We start from the raw sequence: 24,088 nt of genomic DNA on the forward strand, positions 1-24,088 counted from the left end.
TCGAAAGAGACAATAAAAGCATCTCACTGTGAGGGCACCCCTTACCATGGTATTCGTGTTCAAGCAGGTCCCAAAAACTAGAATTTCTTCAGAAAATTTTACATTTTAATATGGGCCCAAGTGCCCACGGGGACCTAGGTTCAAATCTGTCCTGCGGTCATTTCCCAATCTCATCCCCATCCCTCTCTCCCACTTCATGTCCAAATAAAGGCATGAAGCCCCAAAAATATACTTTAAAAAAAGGATGCAATGATGAAGCTAATAAACTGGCACAGTTCATTTTCAGATTCTTTGATGCCAAATCGACAGTACCATGTTTAGTAAGGCAGGTTACCTCTGAACTCTACCACTTTAAGGTTTGCTGAGGGATCTTACCTGGCTTTTGGCCAACAAGCTCCACCATCCTTGCTTGGCTCTCATCCCCAACTGGCTAAAGGCCAAAACACACATAGAAACACAAGTATACTGCAAGATAGATTCTCCTAACATAAGACGTTTCTGGACATAACAGTTCAAGGAAGATAGTTCTACCAACTCCTAACTGGTGAGGCTAGCTCTACAACTACACAGCCAACAAAAGTTCTCTCAAAACGTTGCGTTGCTTTGCTCGTGTGCATTGCTCGCATCGCTTGCGGTCAGGACACTCCAATTCAAAACAATGGAATTAAACTAATTTTATCGCTAATGTTTGCTCGCATCGCATCTAGTTAGGACATGGTGTTAGACGCAACCAATTGGACTAATTTAACATGACATTTTCCTTTTAAATGTATTTTTTTTTTTTTTTTTTATTATTTGTTCATTTGTTTGTTGTATGTCTTGGTGTCACGGGTACGCTGGTGACTACACTGCTCCGTCCGGCATTTTTTGTCCTGTGTGTTGTATGTGGAGTGCTCTGTACATAGAAAAATGCGCTATATAAATAAAAGTGACTTGACTTGACATTTGGGTTCTCAATTCCCCAAACATTTTCAAAGTGCATAGATACAGCTCTAGCCCCCCGACACAGTATGGCATTCAAATGTTACATTTTTTGGACGATCTGATGTTGATGCCTAGATTTTATTTTTTGCAGTGTATGCAAAGTGTGAACTTGTTAGATACGGTCATCTGTAATGTCATGCATACATGTCTGTATGTGTTGGACAAATGTAATATACACTGCAAAAACTGCTTATCTAATAAGTGAAGTGAATTTTGAATATTGAAGTATTTTTAATCTTATATCAAGCTCAAAAAATCTAGTTGGTATTGTTTTCAGTATAAAGAGACTTACGTAGTGCTTTCTTGTAAAATCATTTGACTTAATTTAATAAGAGTTTGACTTACAGCAGGGAAAATAAGTTTTAAGAAAAACCTTTTTATAGCCCATCATGTACTAACCCAGCTTATATTCATTTGCACAGATATGAGGGATAATTACTCTCTAACTACTTATAGATTCCAGCGCGTTCCTTGCTATTCCTTGCCTTGTGTACTGCTTTTTCTTAGCATGTTCAATACTTTTTTCCTGTGCCATTCCACTTTTTTACTCATAACTCTACTTATGGGCAATAATGGTTGGGTTTTTTTTATGTGTAGATTACGTAAGTTAATACTATGTCTGGTGAAAATTTCATGCAAATAAACTCACTGGAAGTATACTGAAAAAAACTGATTTCCCTTATTACTTATTTCCCCCACTGTAAGTAAATTTGGTCAGATTACAGTCACTATTTTTTTGCATTTCAGTCTTATAATCGGCCGCTTTGATTGAGGGCTTTTCACTGATTCTTCATCTGTCAGCAGTACGTGCAAAACCTGCTTCTTTGAGCATTAGGTCTATGATACTTTCACCCATTAATAAAATCCATCGTGACACTTAAACTTTCAGGTTTTAATACATAAATCGACCTCGTCTTCACTTTAGAAGTGCAAACTTTATGCCACATTTTTTGCTATGTTTGCAAAGTGTCAGGGCATCAAAGCAAGCTACCAAACTTCCTTGCACAAACATGCGCAGATCGTATTTAATATTCCGAAAGGGGGTGTTATTCCAGTTTTTAGTATTCCAAATATGACCTATTCGGGTTATGGCATCTGGAATAGGGTGCTTATATGAATCATGCGCAATCCGAGTATTGCCATTATTCTGAATAAAACCGGAATATGGTGTGCATGGATATGTTGTCAATATGCTACCCAACTCCTGATACAAGCCATGGTAATCTTGTGAATCGATTATTTTAACACCCTCCTCACGGGCCTCTCAGCCTGCACAGTGAAACCCTTTCAGATGATCCAGAATGCGGCGTCTTGTCTTCCATCAACCCAAAAGGGCACCGGTTACCCAACTTCTCAGGGAGCTCCACTGTAGCCACCACATTAAATTCAAATCACAGTAGTTTCCGGTTTTGCACCCACTTATTTAAATGCCCTTATACAGGCATATGTTACTTTCTGACTGTTGCGTTCCTCTAATGAACAAACTTTGCTTTTCTGCTGTTCCATTTAGGTGGAAAGCACTACCCTACCAGAGCAGGAGCGTCTCTCTCTACCTTCAAAATACTCCTGAAGACCCAGCTTTTCAGAGAGTACCTCCTCTCCTAGCACTACCAACAACTGGATATGCTAAATCTAACGCTTACCTCTCGACTATCCCCCTTCTAGAACGGTCACTTGATTCTATGTGAGTAGTACTTATTTCTGCATTAACCAGTCTTTGTCGCACTTTACCTTGATTGTTTCCTTTTTTTGTAAGTCGCTTTGGATAAAAGTGTCAGCTAAATGAGTAAATGTTTAAAAAATGTAATGAGCATGCGCTTACCACGTCTGGATGGGTCCGGTTGGGCAGCCTCAGGGCCTGCCGGTAGTGAATCTCCTCCAGCTCAGTCTCCTGCAGCAACAGCTGACTGAGTGTCACTCTCACGTTCCGTCCTTCTTCTCGTGCTCTCCTATACGCCACTGACTGAAAACAAATATAACCAGTGTCCAGAGGTGTCTTTCCTCAGTTTACTGCTACACATATTTGTAGTTGTAATCACAAGATAACAAAATGTTCTCATTAACAGTACTTACATCAGACAGAGTTGTCTTGTCATGCTGTTCCTAAAAAAAAAACACACACTTTAAAATGTTCAATGTTGTCTGCAAATACCTGCAGGTGATGTGATTATTCATGATGAGGAGCCACATGTATCAACGGTGCTTACTCAAATAAAATCATGCCGAGCTCATTTCCAGGGCTAAAAATTCATTTTTCAAAATGGGGGGGAAATTCCCCCCTTCAATGCTTCCCATAGGGGGGATTAATACAGTTTGGAGGGGGGGCATACTTTTTACAAACTGAAATCGATTAAGAACAAAGTCCTCGATGTTAAGCATTTTCCTTATTACAGGCGTCAATGAGAACAACACTTAACATAGTCCTCACTTACATGATTTCTGATGTTTAGTGTTGTGACAACTCATGTCCTGATAAATTTGGTAATATTTCACGTAATTAATGTGAACTCTTCTAGGAAGTGAAAGTAGGCCTACTATGCGCTCCGTGTCTGTCTGTTCATGTCCGCAATCGATTATAACATTCCTCAAATGGAGAACACATCCATGTTCTCTCGCGTCTCATGGCCACTCTAGGCTATGTCATGCTTCTGTGTTTGCAAATTCCTGATCGCTAAACTTTTGTTTTCCTTTCCTGTCGGTTAGCAGTTGATGTAGAAGCACCTAGCATAATTTGACTTCACCGGTGACAAATCCTGCTGAGAGAGAGAGAGAGAAAGAGAGAAAAAGAGGGAGAGAGGTACCCCTCATGGTCCTGAGCATGTGTGTGTCTCTGCATGGGGCTACATTCAATTGAAGTCAGAAGTTGGTCTGTCCAGTCAATAGTCCCGCATTCACGCTCCATTATTAGATTAACGTTATCAGACAGCGCTGTAAAATGTGTGCGGGAATTTCTCGCATTATGAGGGCTAGAGTTGCGGGACTTAAATAAATGATGCGCAATACCCGCGCTGAAATTTAGGCTAGCTTTCATTCAGCCAGCTTTCATTCCAATCAGATCTCCATTAAAGAAGCACTATGCAACAATTTTAGCAAAAATGACCTTAATTATGCGGGGTCGTTCTGATGGTTCTACAACTTTCTGGGTCGTTTGGTGGGTGCTTCGTCCCCCCCTATCGCTTCTCCACGGAAAAAACGAATATGCAACTTGGAGCTGGTCCGGGTAAATCAAGATGTAACTCAACGGAAGTATCCAATCGCGCCTCGAAAATGTAGTCAGATTGTAGTTTCGAAGACGACTGCAAAACGGACGCCGACTTGGCTTTGTTGCTGTTGAAATTGTAAGTAGCCTACCCTTGGGTGAACTTGGTCTTTGTAATGTGGTTTGATAGTCTCTTGAACAATGTGTTTGCTCGACCGTTTTATTGTGAGCCCTGTATTTAGCTTGGTTTCTTGATGGCTAGCTTGCTAGCTAGTGGGGGTTTAGCGTAGCAATCACTTGCTACCGAAGCTGCAGGGGGAGCTGTGTAGAGAAAAATGCGAGCCCAAATCCGGCGAAAACTCAGAAACAGCGAAGGAATAACCAGACCTGCATAGTGCTTCTTTAAGAGCTTTATTTGATTTGTTTGCAAAACAGGCTGTCTGCATAATTACTCGTTGTTGGCTTCTTTTGTTAATAGACGTTTGATGAATAGTTTACTGTAGTAGTTGATTGGAAATGGAGGGAAATTTTGGCAGAGGGCAAAAAAGGTGTTTTCAACCAAGAGGGGGCTAAAATCTATTTTTTATTGTAAATGTTTATTTTGGTGTTCCCACAACACCTGTAACTACATGCATTTATTCTGGGAATGGGACTTGGTACAATATTGGTACTTTACACACTAAATGTCCATATACTATATAGCTATTTCCACATAGATTTTTATGGTCCTACTAGCTACCACACATACCATTACAGTTGCATGAAAAGGACACACAAATACAAACACGCCTTGTTTTATCCTTATTATTGTCATGGCCTTTTGTTTTTTAGACAGAATAAAGGAGTTTTTTTGCATGTTTTTTTCTGAAACTAGGGACTTCTATAAAACCAATGAGACTGTGGTACAAACTTTTAACGATTGAATCATACTGAGAACATGTTTGTCTTCAATTCTACAAAGTTTGGTCAGGCTAGGAATAATACTTTTTAAGATATGAATGTCCAAAGATGGCCTCCAAGATAAGGCCTTTTAGAGTGTAAACAATCAAGGGAAAAAATACTATGAAAACAATAGAATTGGATCAAAGGTTTTAGTTATGTAACCTAAACATTGTGTAGACAAAAAACAAGAAGATAGTGACGATTAAAGCGCCATGGTTTTGAATTTTATTGATTTTTTTTACTGGGGGTGTGCAACATAACAAATGAGTGATTATGCGCATGAGACCAACATACCACAAAAGTCCCCCCCTTGAGTGCCTGGTAGGGGCTAAATGCTTATTTCAGCCAAGTGGGGTTAAAAGCCCACCAATTTTCATGTGCTCCGGCGTTTTGGTGTCCTGGAAATCGTTGACCAAAGAATTTCAGAAAAAAAAACAAAAACGGTGGTCATAATGAATTTATATTACAGAAATGTCAGTTTCCTGAGCCTTTAATGTTTCAGTCTGGTTCAGTAAACACCATCACAGTCATGGGAGAGACTGCTGACTTGACATTTGTCCAAAAGACACTTGTTGACACAAGAGGGTAAGCCACAGAGGGTAAGCCACAAAAGGTCATTGCTGAAAGGGCAGGCTGTTCACAAAGTGTTGCATCAAAGCATATTCAAGGAAAGTTGACTGGAAATGAACATTGAATGACCACAGCCTTGAGTGGATTGCCCGCAAAGCGATTCAAGAAGTTGGAGGATCATCACAAGGAGTGGAGTCAAGAGCCACCACGAACAGTTGTGTCCAGACAATTGGCTACAAGTGTCTCATTCCTAGTGTTAAGCCACTCCTGAACCAGAGATGATGTTAAAAGCATATTACCTGGATTAAGGAAAAAAAAAACTGGACCATTGCTCAGTCACTCAGTCACTTCCAAGGTGGTCCAAAGCAATGACAAAAGTAAGGGCCCCATCATGACAGTCAAAAGCGCATCGTCACTCGTCAAAAGCTTATTGAAATTTAGTAGGATGTGTCCAGTCCACATTGGGAGGGTTTTCGTTATCAAACGTTGAGCGCATGGCGCAACAAGGTGTTCCTAGGTTTTTTAATCAGTCATGGGTGTGTTTGGGGCGTAACATCAATTAAACCAATGAGAATGAGATCTGTCATTCCCTTTAACGGCGCAAAGCGTTATGTCAAATAAATGCATCGGTATTTTGACATTCAACGGCGCATTTGAAGGAGGCTGCTTGCGAGACCGTATGGAATAGTCATTCCACTAAACCATGCTTTACTAAAACCTAGCATAGCCTTCACGCATTTGCACTCTATTATTTGAACTCATTGGCAAAGTGAAACTAACTTCATTATGGTGTTAGTCAACTACAAGACAGTTATATGCAGTTACTTTCACTATTGACTGACAATGGGTTACCATCGAAAACATTGGTTGGAAAAAGCAACACTTACCCTAACATTGCTCAAATGACTAAATAAAACAGCATTTATCCTGCAGAGGAGTTGCTTATATCTCGTGACCGTGCGTCTTCAGCTGTGCTCCATACGTGTCTCTCGCCTCTCCCCTAATCACTTTTAACCGTCATTACCAATTTGCAAATGATGGTGAATACTGTAACTACTCATCATGATATGTACAGTATTTCGTAATATCTTTATTCTAATTATGTTTCCTATTTTAATTGTGCAATTTGTAATGTTTTGCTTGGACGTGTGCTGGTGTGCGTTCATGGATGATAGGTGCACCCGCCAATATGACTGTTGACAATGCGCTCTTAAAATAACATATAAACAACTCGCCATAGACTTCTGACCAGGTTGTTAATTGCCACACTCCTGGGCACATTGTTTAAAAATTAAACGTGCAAAATAAGGAATTAAACTTTGCGCCGGGTGGAAAACGAGTTTTACGCCATGCGCTAGGGTGCAAAATACAGCCCTAAATGTTTGATTTCATTTAGAAATCAAAGTCTGGAAGAAAAGTGGAGAGGCACAGAAGCACATGGCCTGCATCCATGCTAAATAAATCTAGAGGAAACACTGCTAATTGCCATACTTTCCTTTAATTCCATGAAGGTTTCCAACTTGAAATATTTCCAACTTGGAATATTTCCAAAATTCCCCATCTTAACATCCCATGGAAAGTTTATAGAAAGTTTCCGGAAATTTACCAGAAATATTCCTCACCTTTGCAACCCTAGCAGTGCCACAGGCTGATTGCTTCCATACCACGCCACGTTGATGCAGTTATTTGTGCAAAAGGAGTCCGAAGTATTAAGTGCATAAATATTTCAAATTAGTAAATGACTTTTAAGGAGGTCGACATTTCTGTAATACAACCTCTTTATTCTAATATTTTGAGATATTGATTTTCATGAGCTATAAGCCGTAATCATCAAAATTAAAACAAAATATGGCTTGGGATATTTCACTTTATGTAATGTAACGAATCTAGAATATATGTATCACTTTTTGAAATAAATTACAGAAAATTACTTTTCACTTTTTTTTAGATGCACCCATACATGGAATGAACTTTCTTAGTGATATTGACCATGTGAGTGATTGATACATTTGGACTATAAGTAATACTGGTGCAATTCTTGTTTTTCTTGCTTATAAAAATTGGGACCTAAAAAGACAGCCCGTGCTGTTTCCCTTAAACTAGTGAGGTACAAGACTTAAACTACCTCAATGTTGTGACCATCTGTACTCTATTCACATATAGACACACAAACATCTGCATGATCTGACCACAAGTGTCTTGACAGCAGCGCTTATCCTTCTCTTCTGTTCCTCCAGCGATGCAATTCTTTTACGAACCTCTTGCAATCTTCGCCACACTGCCACCTGCACAACAGAAACACAACACAATCAATGATATACTATTCAATGGTATTCCATCCATCCGTGAGCCGGTGCTGCGCTTCACTGTCTGGTCGAGGGGCAGCTGGACCTAGGCTACTCTGCGAGGGATCTGCCGTGGCCACCGAGCTGTTGCTGACCTGTGAGCTGCCATGCCTGGAGTCTGGATTGAGCAGACTAGCGTTGACGTTGGGGAACTCTGCATTCACACGGAGCAACAAACTGTCGCTGTTAGGGGTCCACCGAGTTGCTGATCTACACAGGATCGCCCGCGACTTCGGACTGTTGTGCTTCCAGTGATCTCCAGACTAACAAGGCCTAACGTTAGCGTTATCTCCAGACTGCCAGTGAATCCACCGGGTTGGTCAATTGTAAAGAACTTTGTTAGCGCTGCATCGGTTGTGAAGACACAGCTGTGCGCAGTTTCACGCGGGTCATCATTGCCCTTGGACATTTTCAGCCGGTTGGAAATTGGACTATTTTAACATAATTTTTTTCCCCCTTTTTAAATGTATTTTCTTTTTTTTCTTTATTTTTATTTGTTATGTTGTCTGTCTTGTATATATTGGTGTCACGGGTACGCTGGCGACTACGCCGCTCCGTCCGGCATCCTTTGTTTGTTATTTTTTAAATGTATTTGTCATGTCTTGGTGTCACGGGTACGCTGGCGACTACACCGCTCCATCTTTATTTTTTAAGCGACCTTGGTTGTCTTGAAAGGCCCTTTATAAATAAAATGTATTATTATTATTATTATTATTATTATTATTATTATATCCAACAGCAGTGGTTCTCAACCGGTGGGGGGAACAATCGCCCGGGGGGGGCGGGGGAGCTACAGGATGGGAAGGGGAAAAAAAAAATCACGAAAAATCATGGACTCACTGGCTATTACTACACCTACAAATGAGATGCAACACATTCCACCGATGTCGAAATGTGGTTGGACTATTAGCCTATAACAGACAAACAAATCAACCACACAGTTTCATTTCAAAGCTGGCAGTGCCTAGGCTTCAAGGGAACTGTTCTGTGTTGTCTGCAGCTGTCTGCGTCTTGAGCTAACGTAGCCCTGTCAACGGGAGCTACTCTGATTTTCAAGTGAAATCTGGATTACTATTTTTTGCATTTGGCAAAAAATGACAACATGTTGACTAAGCTACTATCATGAACTGGCTTTTTAGTTAGGGTTCATAGTAGCCTAGAGCCTAACTTAGCCCTCTATGTTTTTGTGATGGACGCAGCCGCGTCCTCACACTAATGCCAGTAGCCTACCTGTCGGTAACCCCTCCCCGTTGCACTCACTCACGTTTCTTAAGTTTGTACATTTATGCATTTATATTATTGCATTACGCATACATACACTATATACATCCTACATAACATTTCAAAATCTACATCACAAAACATCCGAACATGCCCACGTTAAAACAGTTAAAACAAACACATTTGATTTCGTTACACATTCAAACTTTATTAAAATGCTTAGCATTACATGGTCACTAAAATGAGTGCACGCATTTGGTTGATTATGTAACTGTTAAGTATTATTTACATTATCACTTTCATTAAGTATCATTGCATTAATTTATGTTTGTTTGCTTTACCATGACCGCGCCATTCCAGGACCGAGTCAGAGCCCGTCTACGGAGAGCCTCCCCACTCTCTATTAATCCCATACAAACCGAATTTGGCTGCAGTTCACCAGATTTCACCTAGATGGCGATCGCGGGCGAGTCCAAAATACATGGGGTCCTATGGAGCTACATGGCTACATTTATTGTTTTCGCCTATTTAACAACTGAAACCCTCAGATTTTATTTTATTTTTTGCAAAATGGATATGGATTATCAATCAAAAGTGAAATAATCCAGGAGTCATGTCCTTTCGTTTTCTTACAGGTTGGGTCGTTGTTGCCCATAACACGCTAGCATTGATGCTATGCTATGCTATGATCATGCTAATGAATGACCCCCCACCACCACACACACACCTACATGACTTAGCACTTTTACATCCCTCTCCCTATGCTACAGACCTTTTATTTATTTTCTTATTTCATCACACGTCAAAACACACACACACATATCTGACTTTCTCCAACTTTTGCACGTATCTCCATAGAACTTTTTATTTATTATTTTTGATTTCTCCTCCATCTATCTACCCATGTCCTTGATTGCCTAGCCTTTTTTGCCCCCACCCCCCACCACACCCCCATCCCCAACACACACACAAAAAAAACACACACACTTACATCATCACTGTCATCACCTCACATACATACAGCACACTGCTTGCTACAGTAAGCCTCCTCTACATACTTGCTGCACACTGCCCCCCACCCCCCTCCCTACATCCACAGCACATTGTCTTCAGGATCTTCTCTAACACACATCCTCTACATACTTAGAGCCAGACATGTAAAATCATGACTCGAGTCTGACTCGAGTCCAAGTCAGACTCGACTTGGTAAAATTCGGCATGACTTGCGACTCGACTTGGACTTGAATACTATTCACTCGACTATTCACTTGACTCGGACTTTTCCTCTTTGCCTTGTAATGACTTGACATGTCTTGAGTCAAACAATACATTTCCTGATCGTGGACCAGTCACCCCAAAGATGCTTTCACTTCCGCGACGAAAAAAACAAAACACATAGTGGACACAAACAGCAGAGCACAGTGATCAGTAGGCCTGTCAAACTCGATTCCTTTTAAGGATCCGGGTTATTCTGAGTCACTCACTAAACTGATCCGGGTTGAACGAGTCACTTGAGTCAGTATTACTAAATCGCAAAGAAATTCAGTCCTACGTTCAAGCAGTGCAGTGGGGTGCTTCATTTCGTTAAGTGCCTTCTCATGTTGGATGTGGATCCACCATGATTTGAAACCAGGTTTTTGCAGTACTTGCATTTAGCCTTTAGAGTTTTGCTCTCCTGGTCAAAGTGCATCCACACATTGTTCATCTTTTTGGTGCTCATGTTCAGAAACTTCGATCTTATTGACAGAGAGGGTAGCCTATATTATAATAATTAATTATTTGTTGTTGTTTTGTTAACAATAGAAAAGTTTGCCTAGGTCTAATGCTACTCTGCTACAGTGTTTATTACCACTACTATATACTAATAGTAGGCTACTAGGAATCTATTCTAAGTATTATAGGCTGCTAATACTAGGCAACTAATATTATTATTAATCATATCTATACTGTTAGGTAGCCTAATATAATATAATATAATATAATATAAAATAGCCTAATATAATAGCATCAAAACCTCCACCCACTCACGGGAAAGAAAGCAGTTTGAGCCAGACTGTTTATTTATTGTCTTAACCTAGCCTAAGCAATTGACTTTCAATGTAGACATAGAAACGTAGAAATGCCCTGCAGTGAATAAATTATTATTATTGTTATTATTATTATTATTTACTACTACTACTACTACTACTACTACTATTATTCTCATTAGGCCTATTATTATGACGATTATTATTATGATGAGTAGAAACTAGGCTACTCGCTCGTCTACAGATCCACTCATGACAATGTAGCCGGCTGATTCGACTGACTCGCACTCATAACAACATAACGTAACCGGTCCGCCCGGCTGATCCAAATGACCCAGGTAGGCTAGCCTATTCAAGCAACTCCATACAGAGCTTGCAATGTTTCGGACGGTCTTCGCGACCTAATTGCATTTTAAAGTAGGCTATGCATGCAGAATATATGTTATTTCAGACGTGAAAGCATGGCTTTTGTTGTGGATTTTCTTTTAACCTTGACGAGGAGTTACTCGCTCCTCTAAAGATCCACTCATGACAACGTAGCCGGCTGATTCGGCTGACTCGCACTCATAACAACGTAACCGGCCCGCCCGGCTGATTCGACTGACCCGGGTATACTCAAGCAGCTCCATGAGCGTGCAGTTTGGACTGTCTGCACGACCTAATTGCATTTTAATATGCTACATCTATACACCAAATCTAATTATGTCTAGGCTACATGCAGAACATTGAACGTTATTTCAGAAGTGAAAGAATGGCTTTTGTTGTGGAATTGCTTTTCACCTCGAGGAGCTACTCGCTCTCGCAGATCCACTCATGACAACGTAGCCGGCTGATTCAACTGACTCATACTCAACGTAGCCTAACCGGCCGGCTGATGCGACTAACCCGGATTGCTACTCAGCCGCTCCAATCTGAGTCCCTTGGTCTGCGAGTCTGCAATGTTTCCGGCTCTGCGGGAACTTAACCAGTTATCTCGGACTGCCTGCTCACTCAGTCGCTTGAGTTGATTTGTGGAGTTGTGGTTGCCTACGAAATTGTTACATTTTTGGCAGCTACGATGGCTAGGGCTAGGAGGCTAGCTAATGTTGCAAGAGGTTTGTGTGTGGCGCTGTTTATCGTTTTAGATTGAATTGTAGTAGGACTCAACTGATCCGAGTTAATGATCCTAGAGACTCGCGACTCATGGGTTAATTTAAAGACACGGGTGAAAGATCCGAGAGAGTCACGACTCAAACACCTTTAGTGATCAGTGCTGCTGTTACCACCACGCATCACACACTGTGTGTAGGGCACCAAGAGACAGAGAAAGGACCAACATTAAATAAATAGTAGCTTTACTGCAAACTGGTTTGCACTCTTGTTAGAGAACGTTTACAATATCAAAATGCACCATCAGCATGTTACATAAAGATGATACTTTTCGGGTCCTCTCCATTAAGATCCAAATTGAACGTATGCTAGCCTACTCCCGAAAGGGAGAGAAAATGAGTGGCAGGTTCCTGCTGGGCTGGCTTGTCATTGTTGATGATGATTGATATCTCCTTTTAAATATAAGAAACGTATAAAAGGAAATCATGAAGGCAACAAAGACGAGATTAGAGGAAATTGCGGATTTATTCGGTCCTCACTACTGTTATAAACTGTGAGAGCCAGGGCACTAGGCTGCACTCACTGTGATTGGGAAAATGGAAAAGAATATAAAGTTGTCTTTGCCTTTGTGTAATGGAACTGGTGAGTCTTGAAGTCTTCAATAATTCGTTTACATGAAGCACATGAGATTATGCCGATTGAAACGCATTCCACTTAGCTAGGTGGCTACTGGCTACTAGGCTCATACTTCACTTTTAATTGCAAACAGAAAATGTCTAGCAAGCATCATGTCATTACATGCTTTTATTTCCAAAGGAATGAAAGCTGTTTGTGCCAACCTAATATCATGCTTATCATTGTTAATATTGTGCTATACATGTGGCACAAACAATGTTAGAGTTTGTGGACTAGCCATAGCTAGGCTATATTTGAACGGAGCTAAAAAGATCATTAGGAGAACGTGTGGACAGTGGCACACAATGAGCTTAAAGTGACAGTGCATCATTTACAAATAAGGTAAACAGAATCACATACTTTAAAACAAAATTACTGTGTCATTATTATCATTTAAATAATATAGAAGTGTTTTAATTTTACCTTTGTGGTTACTCAATAATTTTGTGATTTATGCTGTATTTAATATGCCATAAGAAGCTTTAGTCTTTAGGGAGAAAATGTAGGCTACTTTTTAACCGCGATTAATCTAGATTAATTTCCCTTGCCCCTGTTGCTCTTGGGTGCTCCTTGTTGGTGCCCCCCGCCCAATCCCAATCCTCCCCCACCTTTCTTATGCAGCCCTTGCCACTTAATCTACTAAACCCCTTCTACTGCACTTTTTACCCCCCCATTAATGCACAAATAGGCTGACACCAGACATAATTTCACTGCATTTCTTACTTCCAGTAACTATATGCATGTGACAATAAACTTCCTTGTATCCTTGTAGTGTATTGTCTTTGCCTCCCCTTTCGAATACAATATTCAAATTACTTGAAAAAAAATTATATCCCGAGAAAAGTGGCTTTTTCATTCTGGACTCGCCCGCGAGCGCCCCTAGATGCAGTACCACACCGGAAGAGTTCCGAGAGTGAAGGTTCTCCCCTTATTAGACATTCTCTGACCTAGTCTGGCCAACTTGCCGGGTGCGTCGCGATGTTGTCTCCGGGTGGAACATTCGGTTGTCAAGACGGAGCCAAATGTTCCGCTATCTTAAGAGCGCTCTAGCCAAGTCCACCTTCTAGTGTAGTCATGTGGAAGTTTAGTTTGGATTTGGGATTTTCTGTCTCTTGTTTTGTATTACATAATTTTGTATTTCATTATTTATTTCATTTAATATAGTTTATTTCGTCACATAGAATTATTTGGGTTTCTTTGAAAGTGTTTTATTATTTCACAGTCTTAATTGATTTAGTCATTTCCCCTTTGTGTTAATTATGGTTTTGGTCACTAGTATTTAAGCTTGCCCTTTGTCACAGTGTGAGAGACAGTGGTTGGGGTATCTTGTGTTTTGTTTGCTTAAGTTTAGTTCTGCTTAAGTTCCCTTATTTTGGGCCCAGAACCTCTATGTTATTTTGTCAGATGAATTAATTTTTTGGTCAATCTTTTGCCTCTCCGTCCCATGCCGACTGCTTGATCCCTCACAGTATTTATAAATGACAGGCTATCTAACTAATCTTACATCAAACTTGGATGAAACTCTGAGGGAGTTTCTGCATGGACAACTAGAAAGCATGGAGAGAAGAAAGATGAGGACAGAACAGCTGAACTGAATTGTGAACGTCAGCTCAGCTGGCTACAGGGGGGATGGTAGAATAAAATCCTGAGCCTGAACTTATTTCCCTGGGAGGTAAGTGGGCCCCTTAACCAAGATAAGCCCTGATCAACATAATTGTTAAGCGGGATCCAGGGGTGTGCTCCTCTGGGAGAAGATTTTGATAAATAGTCCCTTAGATGATAGATTCTGGTGACTTTTGTGGAAATATGGACATCATTCAGACATGAGATGAACAAACCCAATACAAGCCTATATTACAGCATCTTTGTGTACAGCACCAGAGCTCCTGGGACCCTGGGCCTGGTAGGCCAGTTCATTAATCCATCCCTCCATACTTATTCCTTGTATAGCATACTGAGACTACAGATCCTATAGCCATACCAAGAAAGGTCAGTGGGTGGCAATTATAATACTCAAAAGTAAACTGGAATTGATTAGTAGCCTAACCATTGACTAAAGGGCATGAACAAGGAGATTTTCATTGCACCATTTATTTTAAACATGTTATTCTTAAGGTTTGTCGGACAGCTTTCTTTTAAATTCTGGCGAGATGCCGTGTGTAATAAGATAGCCCGCATGCCTCGAGACAGACAGATGCGTAAGGGCGAGTTTATCCTCCGGTAATTAATCCCACTGATCCCTTTAGTTTTAAGCTTATGTGTATTGACGTTGCCTATAGCTTGTTGGTTGATGCACTACTGGTGTTGCATTTTAAAATAAATGTTCTATGAATGCAATTGCCGTTGCTCTTAGTATTCTGGGATTTAACTTTTGTGTTTAAGGTGACAATTCGGATTGTATTTATTTCTCCCTCTTTTAAACTGGAGCGAGCTTGGAGCGATTTCACTGGAGCGGGATGATTTTTAAGTGAAGCGGGGAGCGGAATTGAGCCGAGCGACCTGACGCAAATTAGTTTTTTTGGCCTTTTATGCCTTTAATTGACAGGAAGTGAGTGGGAGAGAGAGTCAGTAGTCATCAGTCATACTGAGAGTCATCAGTAGATATTTCTGAATTGTATAGTGTTTTGTTCACTTGGATTTTGGAAATGTAGAGAAATATGCTAGCCTTTTCTGCCTCCAGACCAGTTGCATCTCCTGTAGCCTAGAAGTTATCAGACAAGAATGCACTAAACCACTTTAAAACTGCTTTAAACCCACTTTAAACTACTTTAGCAAAGTCCTTTGCTGCAGGTTGTGAGCAACAGGCAAACGCAAGATACAATTGCAGTCCAATGAGATGCAGCTTTATTCTCTGCGATCATGGCAATGTTAGACGATGTTGTTGGTGGAACAAATAAGTTCGCTGACCTTGACTCAAGCGTCTTGAACGCCTTCAGCTGCGTACGTGTGCCTATGTATGAACAAGACAGTTAGGCTATAGATATCGGGGTAAGTTAATATCGGGGTACAATCTGACAATAATGATGACGGATCTTTACTTAATGCTATATTGAGTCTATTAGATATGGGTCCACAACGATTAAATGTATCTACTCTTGATATTGACGAGATGAAGCTGTTATGCTACTGTGCTCTGTTCAGCTAAAATCTACGCACTGCAGGCGATTGTCACATAGACTAGCCTATAGAACTGGAATGTCATATCTACAATATGGCCGCGGTAGTGTTTGCGAATAAGCCCTATACTCTTATTATAATGAATGTCAAGTCGAGGGCAGCTGAGGTGTGGCGATGACCTCATCAATACGCAAGTATGCGGCCTCGCCGTCCAAATGAACACGCAAGGACGGTGTTGACATTTTGTCACCCTGGGACCAGGTTTCAAAAAAGTGCATCTTCAGGCAGTGTGTTTACAGGATTCGTTTGGACGATCGGCCAAAACATGTGCGTTTAAACCAAAAAGTGTCTCCGTGTGGATGGCCCCTCAGTAAGATAACTCAGTGAGCTAGCAAGGGTAGGCTATTGGAAACTCAACCACCTTCAACTCAACACTGCGAAGACCAAGGAGATGGTGGTGGATTTCCGCAGGTCTAAGCCTGCTCTGCTACCAGTCTCCATTGATGGGGTCAATGAGGAGGTGGTAAACACCTACAAGCAGGGTTCTAAATTAACACCCATGGGTGTTAATAAAAACGTACTAGCCAGTTTGGCTGGTGATGCATGAGGCATTACTTCCTTGTCCATAACTCGTCTAGGTTATGACAAATTGTATTGTTCTTTTTCCTCCGGACAGCGCCTGGTGAGCTCGAACAACAAGGCTATGGATCAGTTTACACCAGATTTGCCCTTCAATGAGACTGTGTGACATGTTCCAGCAATACTCATCACTTAAACCTCACAGATCACAGTAGAAATGTTCCTGTTGAAACCCACTTTCAGAACTAAACAAGGCGACGCTGCATTTAGTTGTTATGCATTCTGACTCTGGAGCCAGCTCCCAGATGACATAAAAATGCTCAAATTACTTTTTTGACATCAGGACTCTGAACTAAACTATTTTCAGATGCCTATTTTTTTTTTACACTGAATAGGCTTAGTCCAACCAAAAAAGCCTGACAATACAGTTTACTCACTAGATGAGGTGAGGGAATTCAACAAACTTGTTTAAGCTTGACAAGTATATCAATAAAAGCTGTTTTTTTTTTGTTTTTTTTCTTCAATAGGGCAACATATAGCAAATGTGAGTGGTAGCTATCATGTCCCCCATTCTGTATTTAAGTAATTGATCAGGTGTGTCTGATCATTGTGCTGCAATCAGAATTCCCAGTGATGAAAGCAGACGGTCAGACAAATGTCTTACTTTGCATTTTTGAGTGGCTCACAAACTAACAATGTTCTTTTTTCTGCTCTTCTCTCCCTCCTCCCTGTGGTTGGTTCCACCACCAGGATAAAAGACGCAGATTGACCAGCCCACGCTTTCATCCACCATTGTACACAGTATGGCACGCTTTGGCACAAGTTCAGTTTGTTTATTAGTTTATTTCTCCATGTTGTATGAATTAAAGATGGACTTAAATTGTGATTGTGCAGTTGGTCAGTACAATGCAATTTGCCTGTGCAGCTTCTAAAAACAATACTCACATACACACTCACACAAAAAAATAAATAAGAATACACATTATAAAAAGAACATCAAGGCATTAACATGGCTCCATTGCTTGAAGTCCATTTTAAAGTGCAACTGTGCAAGCTCCCATTGCTTAAAGTCCATTTTTAAAGTGCAACTGTTTTGCTTTGTTTTGTAAAATAAAAGTTTGAAATGCTATGGAGTGCCCCATTTTTGACCCTCAAACTATATCTCAATTGTAACTCCTCCTTCTCAACAGTTTCTTATTGCAATGTCTCCTCATTTGCTCTATTATTTCTCCTAAGGAAAAACAAGTTGTAAGTGAGACTACACTTAAACATATAAGAGACCTCCCCTATTTCTCAAACTAATATCTCTTATGTGACTCCTACTTGTCTCATTGCTATGTGTCTCATCTTTTGCTTGTTTTATTTCTCCTAAGGCAAAATTAGGAGAAATAACTGTAACAAAAGTAATACTTAACTCATTGAGTGCCAAAAACGTAATATTACGTTTTTAGCTTTTTTTTTTTAATTACGAAACTAGACACTCTAACACACCTTATATGTGATTTTGGGAACTCTGTGATGAATGGAAATTAAATATATGACGATCGAAAACTCATGAAAACGCACAATCTGGAAATTTTCATAACTCGGTTGCCGCTTTGGGTCGAATCAGTGACGCATGCACGTCAGGTCAAAACCAGGCCATTTTCGTGGGTCTATCACTAGGTGGCAGTCTCGCCAGGTCTCGCTGATCACTTCCCGGAAAGTTTACACAAGTAAGTAACAGGCAACACTTCATATTTCATAAAAGACGTTATATCTCCATTTCTAGAAAAAAAAACTGCGATTTTGATGAAAACTAGCCACTGTTTAGCTTGGGATTTCTCAGGAACAGAGGCGTGTAGAAATACACGGTTTGCACCCACCGAGAGCTTAAAGTCTCACCTTTTAATCAAGCTATTGTATGTGTTCATAGCTATAACACAGAATATGCTGTGGCTGTACAAAAATCATCAACAAAGGTCTAGATAGCTGGCACTCTAGGACAAAGCTTCTGAAAACAGCTTGGCATTCAATGAGTTAAATGATCCTTAAAAGAGAATCACCATTTCGCCTCCTGAGCAACAGAAGAGATACAAATGAGAAACAAATTTTTCCTCTGGGCAGTAGGTCACATGGCTTGGGAGGTATTGGAAAAAAGGAGACCATTCATATAGGAAATAATGAATTTTCTTTCAAAGATTCATATAAAATTCAGTGTGCATACAGTGGCTATAAGAAGAGGTGTGTCTGAGGAGTCCCATATAGGATAACTATTCAGCATTGGTTTGGAGTCACTAGGTCACATGATGTCAAAGCTATTGACAAAAAAAGACTAAGGTAATTCAGAAGGTACTTTATAGACGTCCCTAAGTAGGTCGGCTGGGAGCAAGTAGACGGGCCATCTGTTTGTAGGCTACACTGTCTGCAAACACTGGGTGAAACCGGCCGCATTAAAACAAAATTGAATATCTGTCGAATATCCGAATATCAAAATAACTTCACCTCGGTGGCTACACTCCGGGTTGGGTTATTTTCTCAACCCAAACGGCTGTCAGGGCATTTTGTGGGGTTGTTTTGACTCATGTTGGGTTATTTTCTGTAACCCAGCTTGTTGGGTTGATAGTTTAGAACAGCGCCCCTCCTCTCTCCCACCCGACGTGGAGTACACTACCCAGCACCTGGGTGACTTTAACACAGCTGCATAGTTATTTGAGAATTCGAAAAAACATCGTTATTCTTCCAACCGTCCAGTCCACCAGCTGTCAGCATGCAATGGAAATCAGGCGATTTAAGTAAGGTATGTATCTTTAACTTTTTTTTAAATGTTTTATCAGGCCGGTTTTAAAAGTCCACCCAGAGATGTAGAAGCTAGCTTCTACCCTTCATGATATGAATGGATATTCTGCCTGTCAATTTCGTTCAGCCCAAAGAGTATAGAAGTACTAACTTACAATTACTGTTAGGTGTTAAATATACACAAAGACAGACTCATAAAAAACATAGTTCTTTGTTCACTGGGTATGAACTGCTGACAGAAACAAAACGAACTTTTACAACAAACTAAAATGAGCATACCAAGCTGGTTAACATTAGCAGACCATATAGCTAGCATCAATGCTAATTAAATATGCTTTGTGGTGGTTGTAGCCTAGACTATGGTTGCAGCTAACATCAGCTAATATTAGCCAACACAGTTGAAGTAATGTTAGTCTCTTCACAAGCCACCGCGTACAGTAATAATAATGGCAAACAACATCTTATTAATTCATTCAGGGTAGCTTCATATTATAGCCATGTAACTTAACTTTACTGGGTGTTTTGGTTGTAGCAAAGAAGGCGGGCTCTGGTTGTAGCATCAGACAGTCATTTAGCTAACGTTACCCGGTAACGTTAGCATCTAGAACTAGAAGCTACAATTATAACAACTCCATAGGTGGTCATGGTTTCCGAGTGTGTTGCGCTAATATTTTGTCTCCTGGTGGATTTTTAATGTTTATCAACATCATTCAATGATAATGGTTCATGGAAATCTTGATATAAAGTTCTGTAAATAACAGTGATTAATGCACTCTTTTTTTTTCTTTGATTCACAGGTGTGATCCCCAAAACGGACGGTGGAATCTGCCTGCCAAGCTTTTTCTAGCTATATGTTCAAAAAATAAACTGCAAAATAAATAAATGTCGAACTGTTTTATTTCATTGCATGGCTATTGTTGCCCATTGGATGGGTTTTAAAACATTATATTGTAACATTAATGATTTGCAAACATTTATTTGAATTATTATCAATTATTTGATTGGATTAAGGAGAAAAATAAGATACTTAGAATAACCCATAAATTAGGTCAGCATAACCCAGAAATGACAGTGAAAATAATATAAATCCTGGGTTATACTGTATAAGATAGCCTACCCAACAATTATGTAGGTTTAACCCTTTCGTGCCCGTGCCGAACATTCCATTTTTGGTGCTGGATGACCTCCTTACACAAAAAAACTTATTTCTTGAGTATAATACATACCATCAATGGGATATACATACCATTGTAATCAGAAGGGTCAGTTCTATCAAATGATGTAAAAATACATATGGTAATGTTGATCTAGTAATGAACAGTCTTGAAAATCCTCTCCAAATGTATACGAAATTAGTTAAAATTGAATTTCATTAAGCATAAAATGAATTTTCATCATATTTCTATACGAGATAGAGAAAAATATAGTGTATGGCATGTTCAGCAAGTTGTGGGCTATTTAACAAAAAAGACTGAATTGGAATATCAATAACCTTTCAAAAGTTATGATAAATTAAGTGATAAGTGTAAAAAAATGCAGTAAACGGATTTAGAATGTTGACAGAATTCACATTCTCTTTCTCACCAAAACATAAAAGTATGCATAAAAACTAATAATGAAGTCAGACACAATGGTTTAGATTTATTTGGTCCATCAGAATAAACCATTTATTTGTATATAAGCAAATGCTACAGTCAACAATAATGATATATAAAAAAAAACATGTACCTTACCAGTAATACAGGAAGTAAGTATACTGTATATTTATTGAAGATCAATTCTGAATAGAGACATAGAATACATTTGATTCAACAACTTCCTTATATAAATTAGTGTAATATGAAAATGATATACATCTATAAAATGTTTTACTTATGAAAAGCTAGGAATACAATCAACTTCAACATCACTCAAAAAATCAATGTGTCTAAACATTTGAAAGTGGATAACATAGAACAAGCCTGTTGAGAATAAACACATACACACATATACACACAAACTCACACACACACACAGAGGAGAGGATAGGGAAAGGTGGGGTGGGGAACCTGAAGGGTTAAACACAGAAGACCTATGACTCATAACAAAGCACGCATCCCCTTCTGTAGAATGCCAAATCTGACAGCAATTTTGTTTACCAAAAAGCAGTCACCTACCGCTAAACTCCAGGCCATACAAGCTACTTTAGTGTTATTATGTATTGTTTTATAACAAAGTCAACAATTTTCTTTGGCTCCTGCTGTACAGGAATATGTACTTGATGAAAAGGCGACAGAGTAGTAGTTGGAGCAGCTGAAGGCGAGGCTGAAATTTTTGACGGAAATGCCTGCCAGCTGTTGTGATAGATTTTCACCAAAGTCTTTCTGGCTGTAGCTACCAAACCTAGGTTCAACACCAGATTCTGCATTGCCAAACTTGAAATAATAAGAAACTACTGAAACAGCAATGTCAATGGAGAAAAAGTGTACACAATATGTATTTCTCATTTGGTCAACGCTCCTGATCCCTTCAGAGACTTGGTTCCCCAGTAGCAATGGATATTAGGGAGGGAAGTGAAGTCCCATGTCAATGATCAATCCCAGAAAACTGTGAAACTCTTCTGGGGTCTCTTAGATCCCATGCCCCTGCACTGTGTGTTTTGCATCGACCACGCCTACTAAGCACAACCTCCCACCCGTTCGGTTGGTAAAACCACATATGCCTGGGACAACAACATAAAAATCAACATAACAAGTCTATTTCACAGTGTTTTAGTGGCAGTCTACACCACCCTACGCGCCACCTAAATCTATACCTTCTTCCTCCATCCTCACATGGTCTTCAACATTGTGGCGCTAAGCTCATCAGCAGTCAGCTACCTCTTCAGGCCTGCAAGGAGGTCTGTGTAGGTCTTGTCATCCTCCATCTGAAACAACAGTAAAATCATACAAATGTAATACATTTATTAATTTAAAAAATAAAATCACAAAACTACAGATGTGTGTGTGCACATACATACACAAGAAGAGGTAGCCTAAACTATTGAAGCATTTTGAGTAACTCAAAAAATAAATAGAAGTATGAAAAGTCATTTTATTACACATGGGTTTAGCTACCCTAAATCTGATTGCCTGGCTGGCATTAAGATAAAAGACAGATTACATTTCACCTAGTAACTAACTGCTTAAATGCAATAATGACATTTCTGACATAATATGTGATTTCACATCATGTTTTCTATAAAACTACATATTGAGAAGAGTAGAATATCAAGTCATGCCATCTTAGAAAATGTTGAGACAAGCACGCCTGATGTTTGTCATTTAGAAGTTAGCAAGGTAAAACAGTTCACTACAAACTGCCTAGCGGGTAACAACCCGAGGAGAGGCAATACGTTAATTAGCACTACATTTCTGACAGAATCCGTGATTTCACATCTTGTTTTCTACAACTACATATTGAGAGGAGTAAAAATATCGCTCAACTTATTTCATGTAAGAGAACGCATAACTTAGAAACGCTGGGCCCCATTGATTTATTCAGCTTTGGTATGCTATACTGACTTGCCAATATAATGCTTACCTAACAAGCAAATTGGTACTAGAAAACAAACTTACTTACAGGTTATATACTAACAGGTTTTAAACTAAACTGTCAAATGAAAATAACTGATATCAAAAGCAAACGAGAATACTGCAAGCAGTTCAGAGTAATGCAGCTAGCTAAAGTTACATGACGATGCACTTAGCCCCCGTTATGCCATAATGTTGACCCTGATGAGAAAGCATATTACTGTCAAATAACATGATTTTATGACTACAAATTAAGATTAACCATAACTAGAAACGATGTAAAATATATATTACCTCAGTTTATCCAGCTGTGTGGTTTCCAGTCGAGGTAAACTCCAACGAAGTGCAGGTGGCATCTGGCGGTCCATGTTAAAATGTGCGACTGAAGTGAAAAGTTTTTTCACGACTCATCTTCAAGTATCCAAAACATTTAAGCCATAAACCCCTTAACCAATCATATCAAATTGAAGCTTATGTTGTCAGCATTACGGGGAAGATTTCAGAAATAAAATCAGTCATTGGACAGCTGAGATATTAGATGATTGGTCATCGTTAAAATTTTAACGAAATTAGAACGGTCGGGCTTGTAAGGGTTGACCTAACAGTGTTGTTACGATAACCCAATGTTTGGGTTAGACTATCAACCCAACTCATTGGGTTGACCGAACAACCCAATTTTCGGGGCTAATATAACTCAGTGCTGGGCTCGACCACTCTTTACCCAGTGATTGGGTTGAAATTGGGTTGTTTTTAACCCAATGTTTTTTAGAGTGTAAAGTTAATTGAGACCTCTAAGCTTGGACACTAACATTACATGCTTAGTTGACTCCCAAAATGGCGAACACTAGAATTCTCGCGTCTGTGACATCAGGCATAAAAAAAAAAATTCTTGGGTTCCGGTTTCCGACCGACCCTGTCAATTTATGTGCGACCCAAATTTATTTTATGAGCTTGGGGAAGAAATAACACTAAATAGTCTAGGCTACATTAAATAAATCCACAAATAAAAGG

At 39.7% G+C, this 24,088-nt stretch overlaps 1 protein-coding gene across 6 annotated transcripts in view; it reads right to left on the reverse strand.

Annotated features, from left to right (window-relative positions):
* The window catches only part of sars2 (seryl-tRNA synthetase 2, mitochondrial), a 59,246-nt gene that overhangs the window by 28,464 nt on the left and 6,694 nt on the right, over nt 1-24,088 (reverse strand). For 4 of the 6 annotated variants that reach the window (XR_007195803.1, XR_007195804.1, XM_048263988.1 and 1 more), the window contains exons 2-5: nt 7,885-7,980; nt 3,058-3,087; nt 2,807-2,947; nt 376-430 (exon numbers count right to left, since the gene is read on the reverse strand). Coding sequence is in view for 4 of the 6 variants with exons in the window: in XM_048263988.1 (XP_048119945.1) it covers nt 376-430; nt 2,807-2,947; nt 3,058-3,087; nt 7,885-7,980 (322 nt within the window). In the remaining 2 variants the exon portion in view is untranslated. The remainder of the gene's footprint in view (nt 1-375; nt 431-2,806; nt 2,948-3,057; nt 3,088-7,884; nt 7,981-24,088) is intronic. The other 2 variants (XM_048263989.1, XM_048263991.1) reach the window with 2 other exon arrangements.

Source organism: Alosa alosa, chromosome 15 (assembly GCF_017589495.1).
Source record: "Alosa alosa isolate M-15738 ecotype Scorff River chromosome 15, AALO_Geno_1.1, whole genome shotgun sequence".
NCBI lineage: Eukaryota > Metazoa > Chordata > Actinopteri > Clupeiformes > Clupeidae > Alosa > Alosa alosa.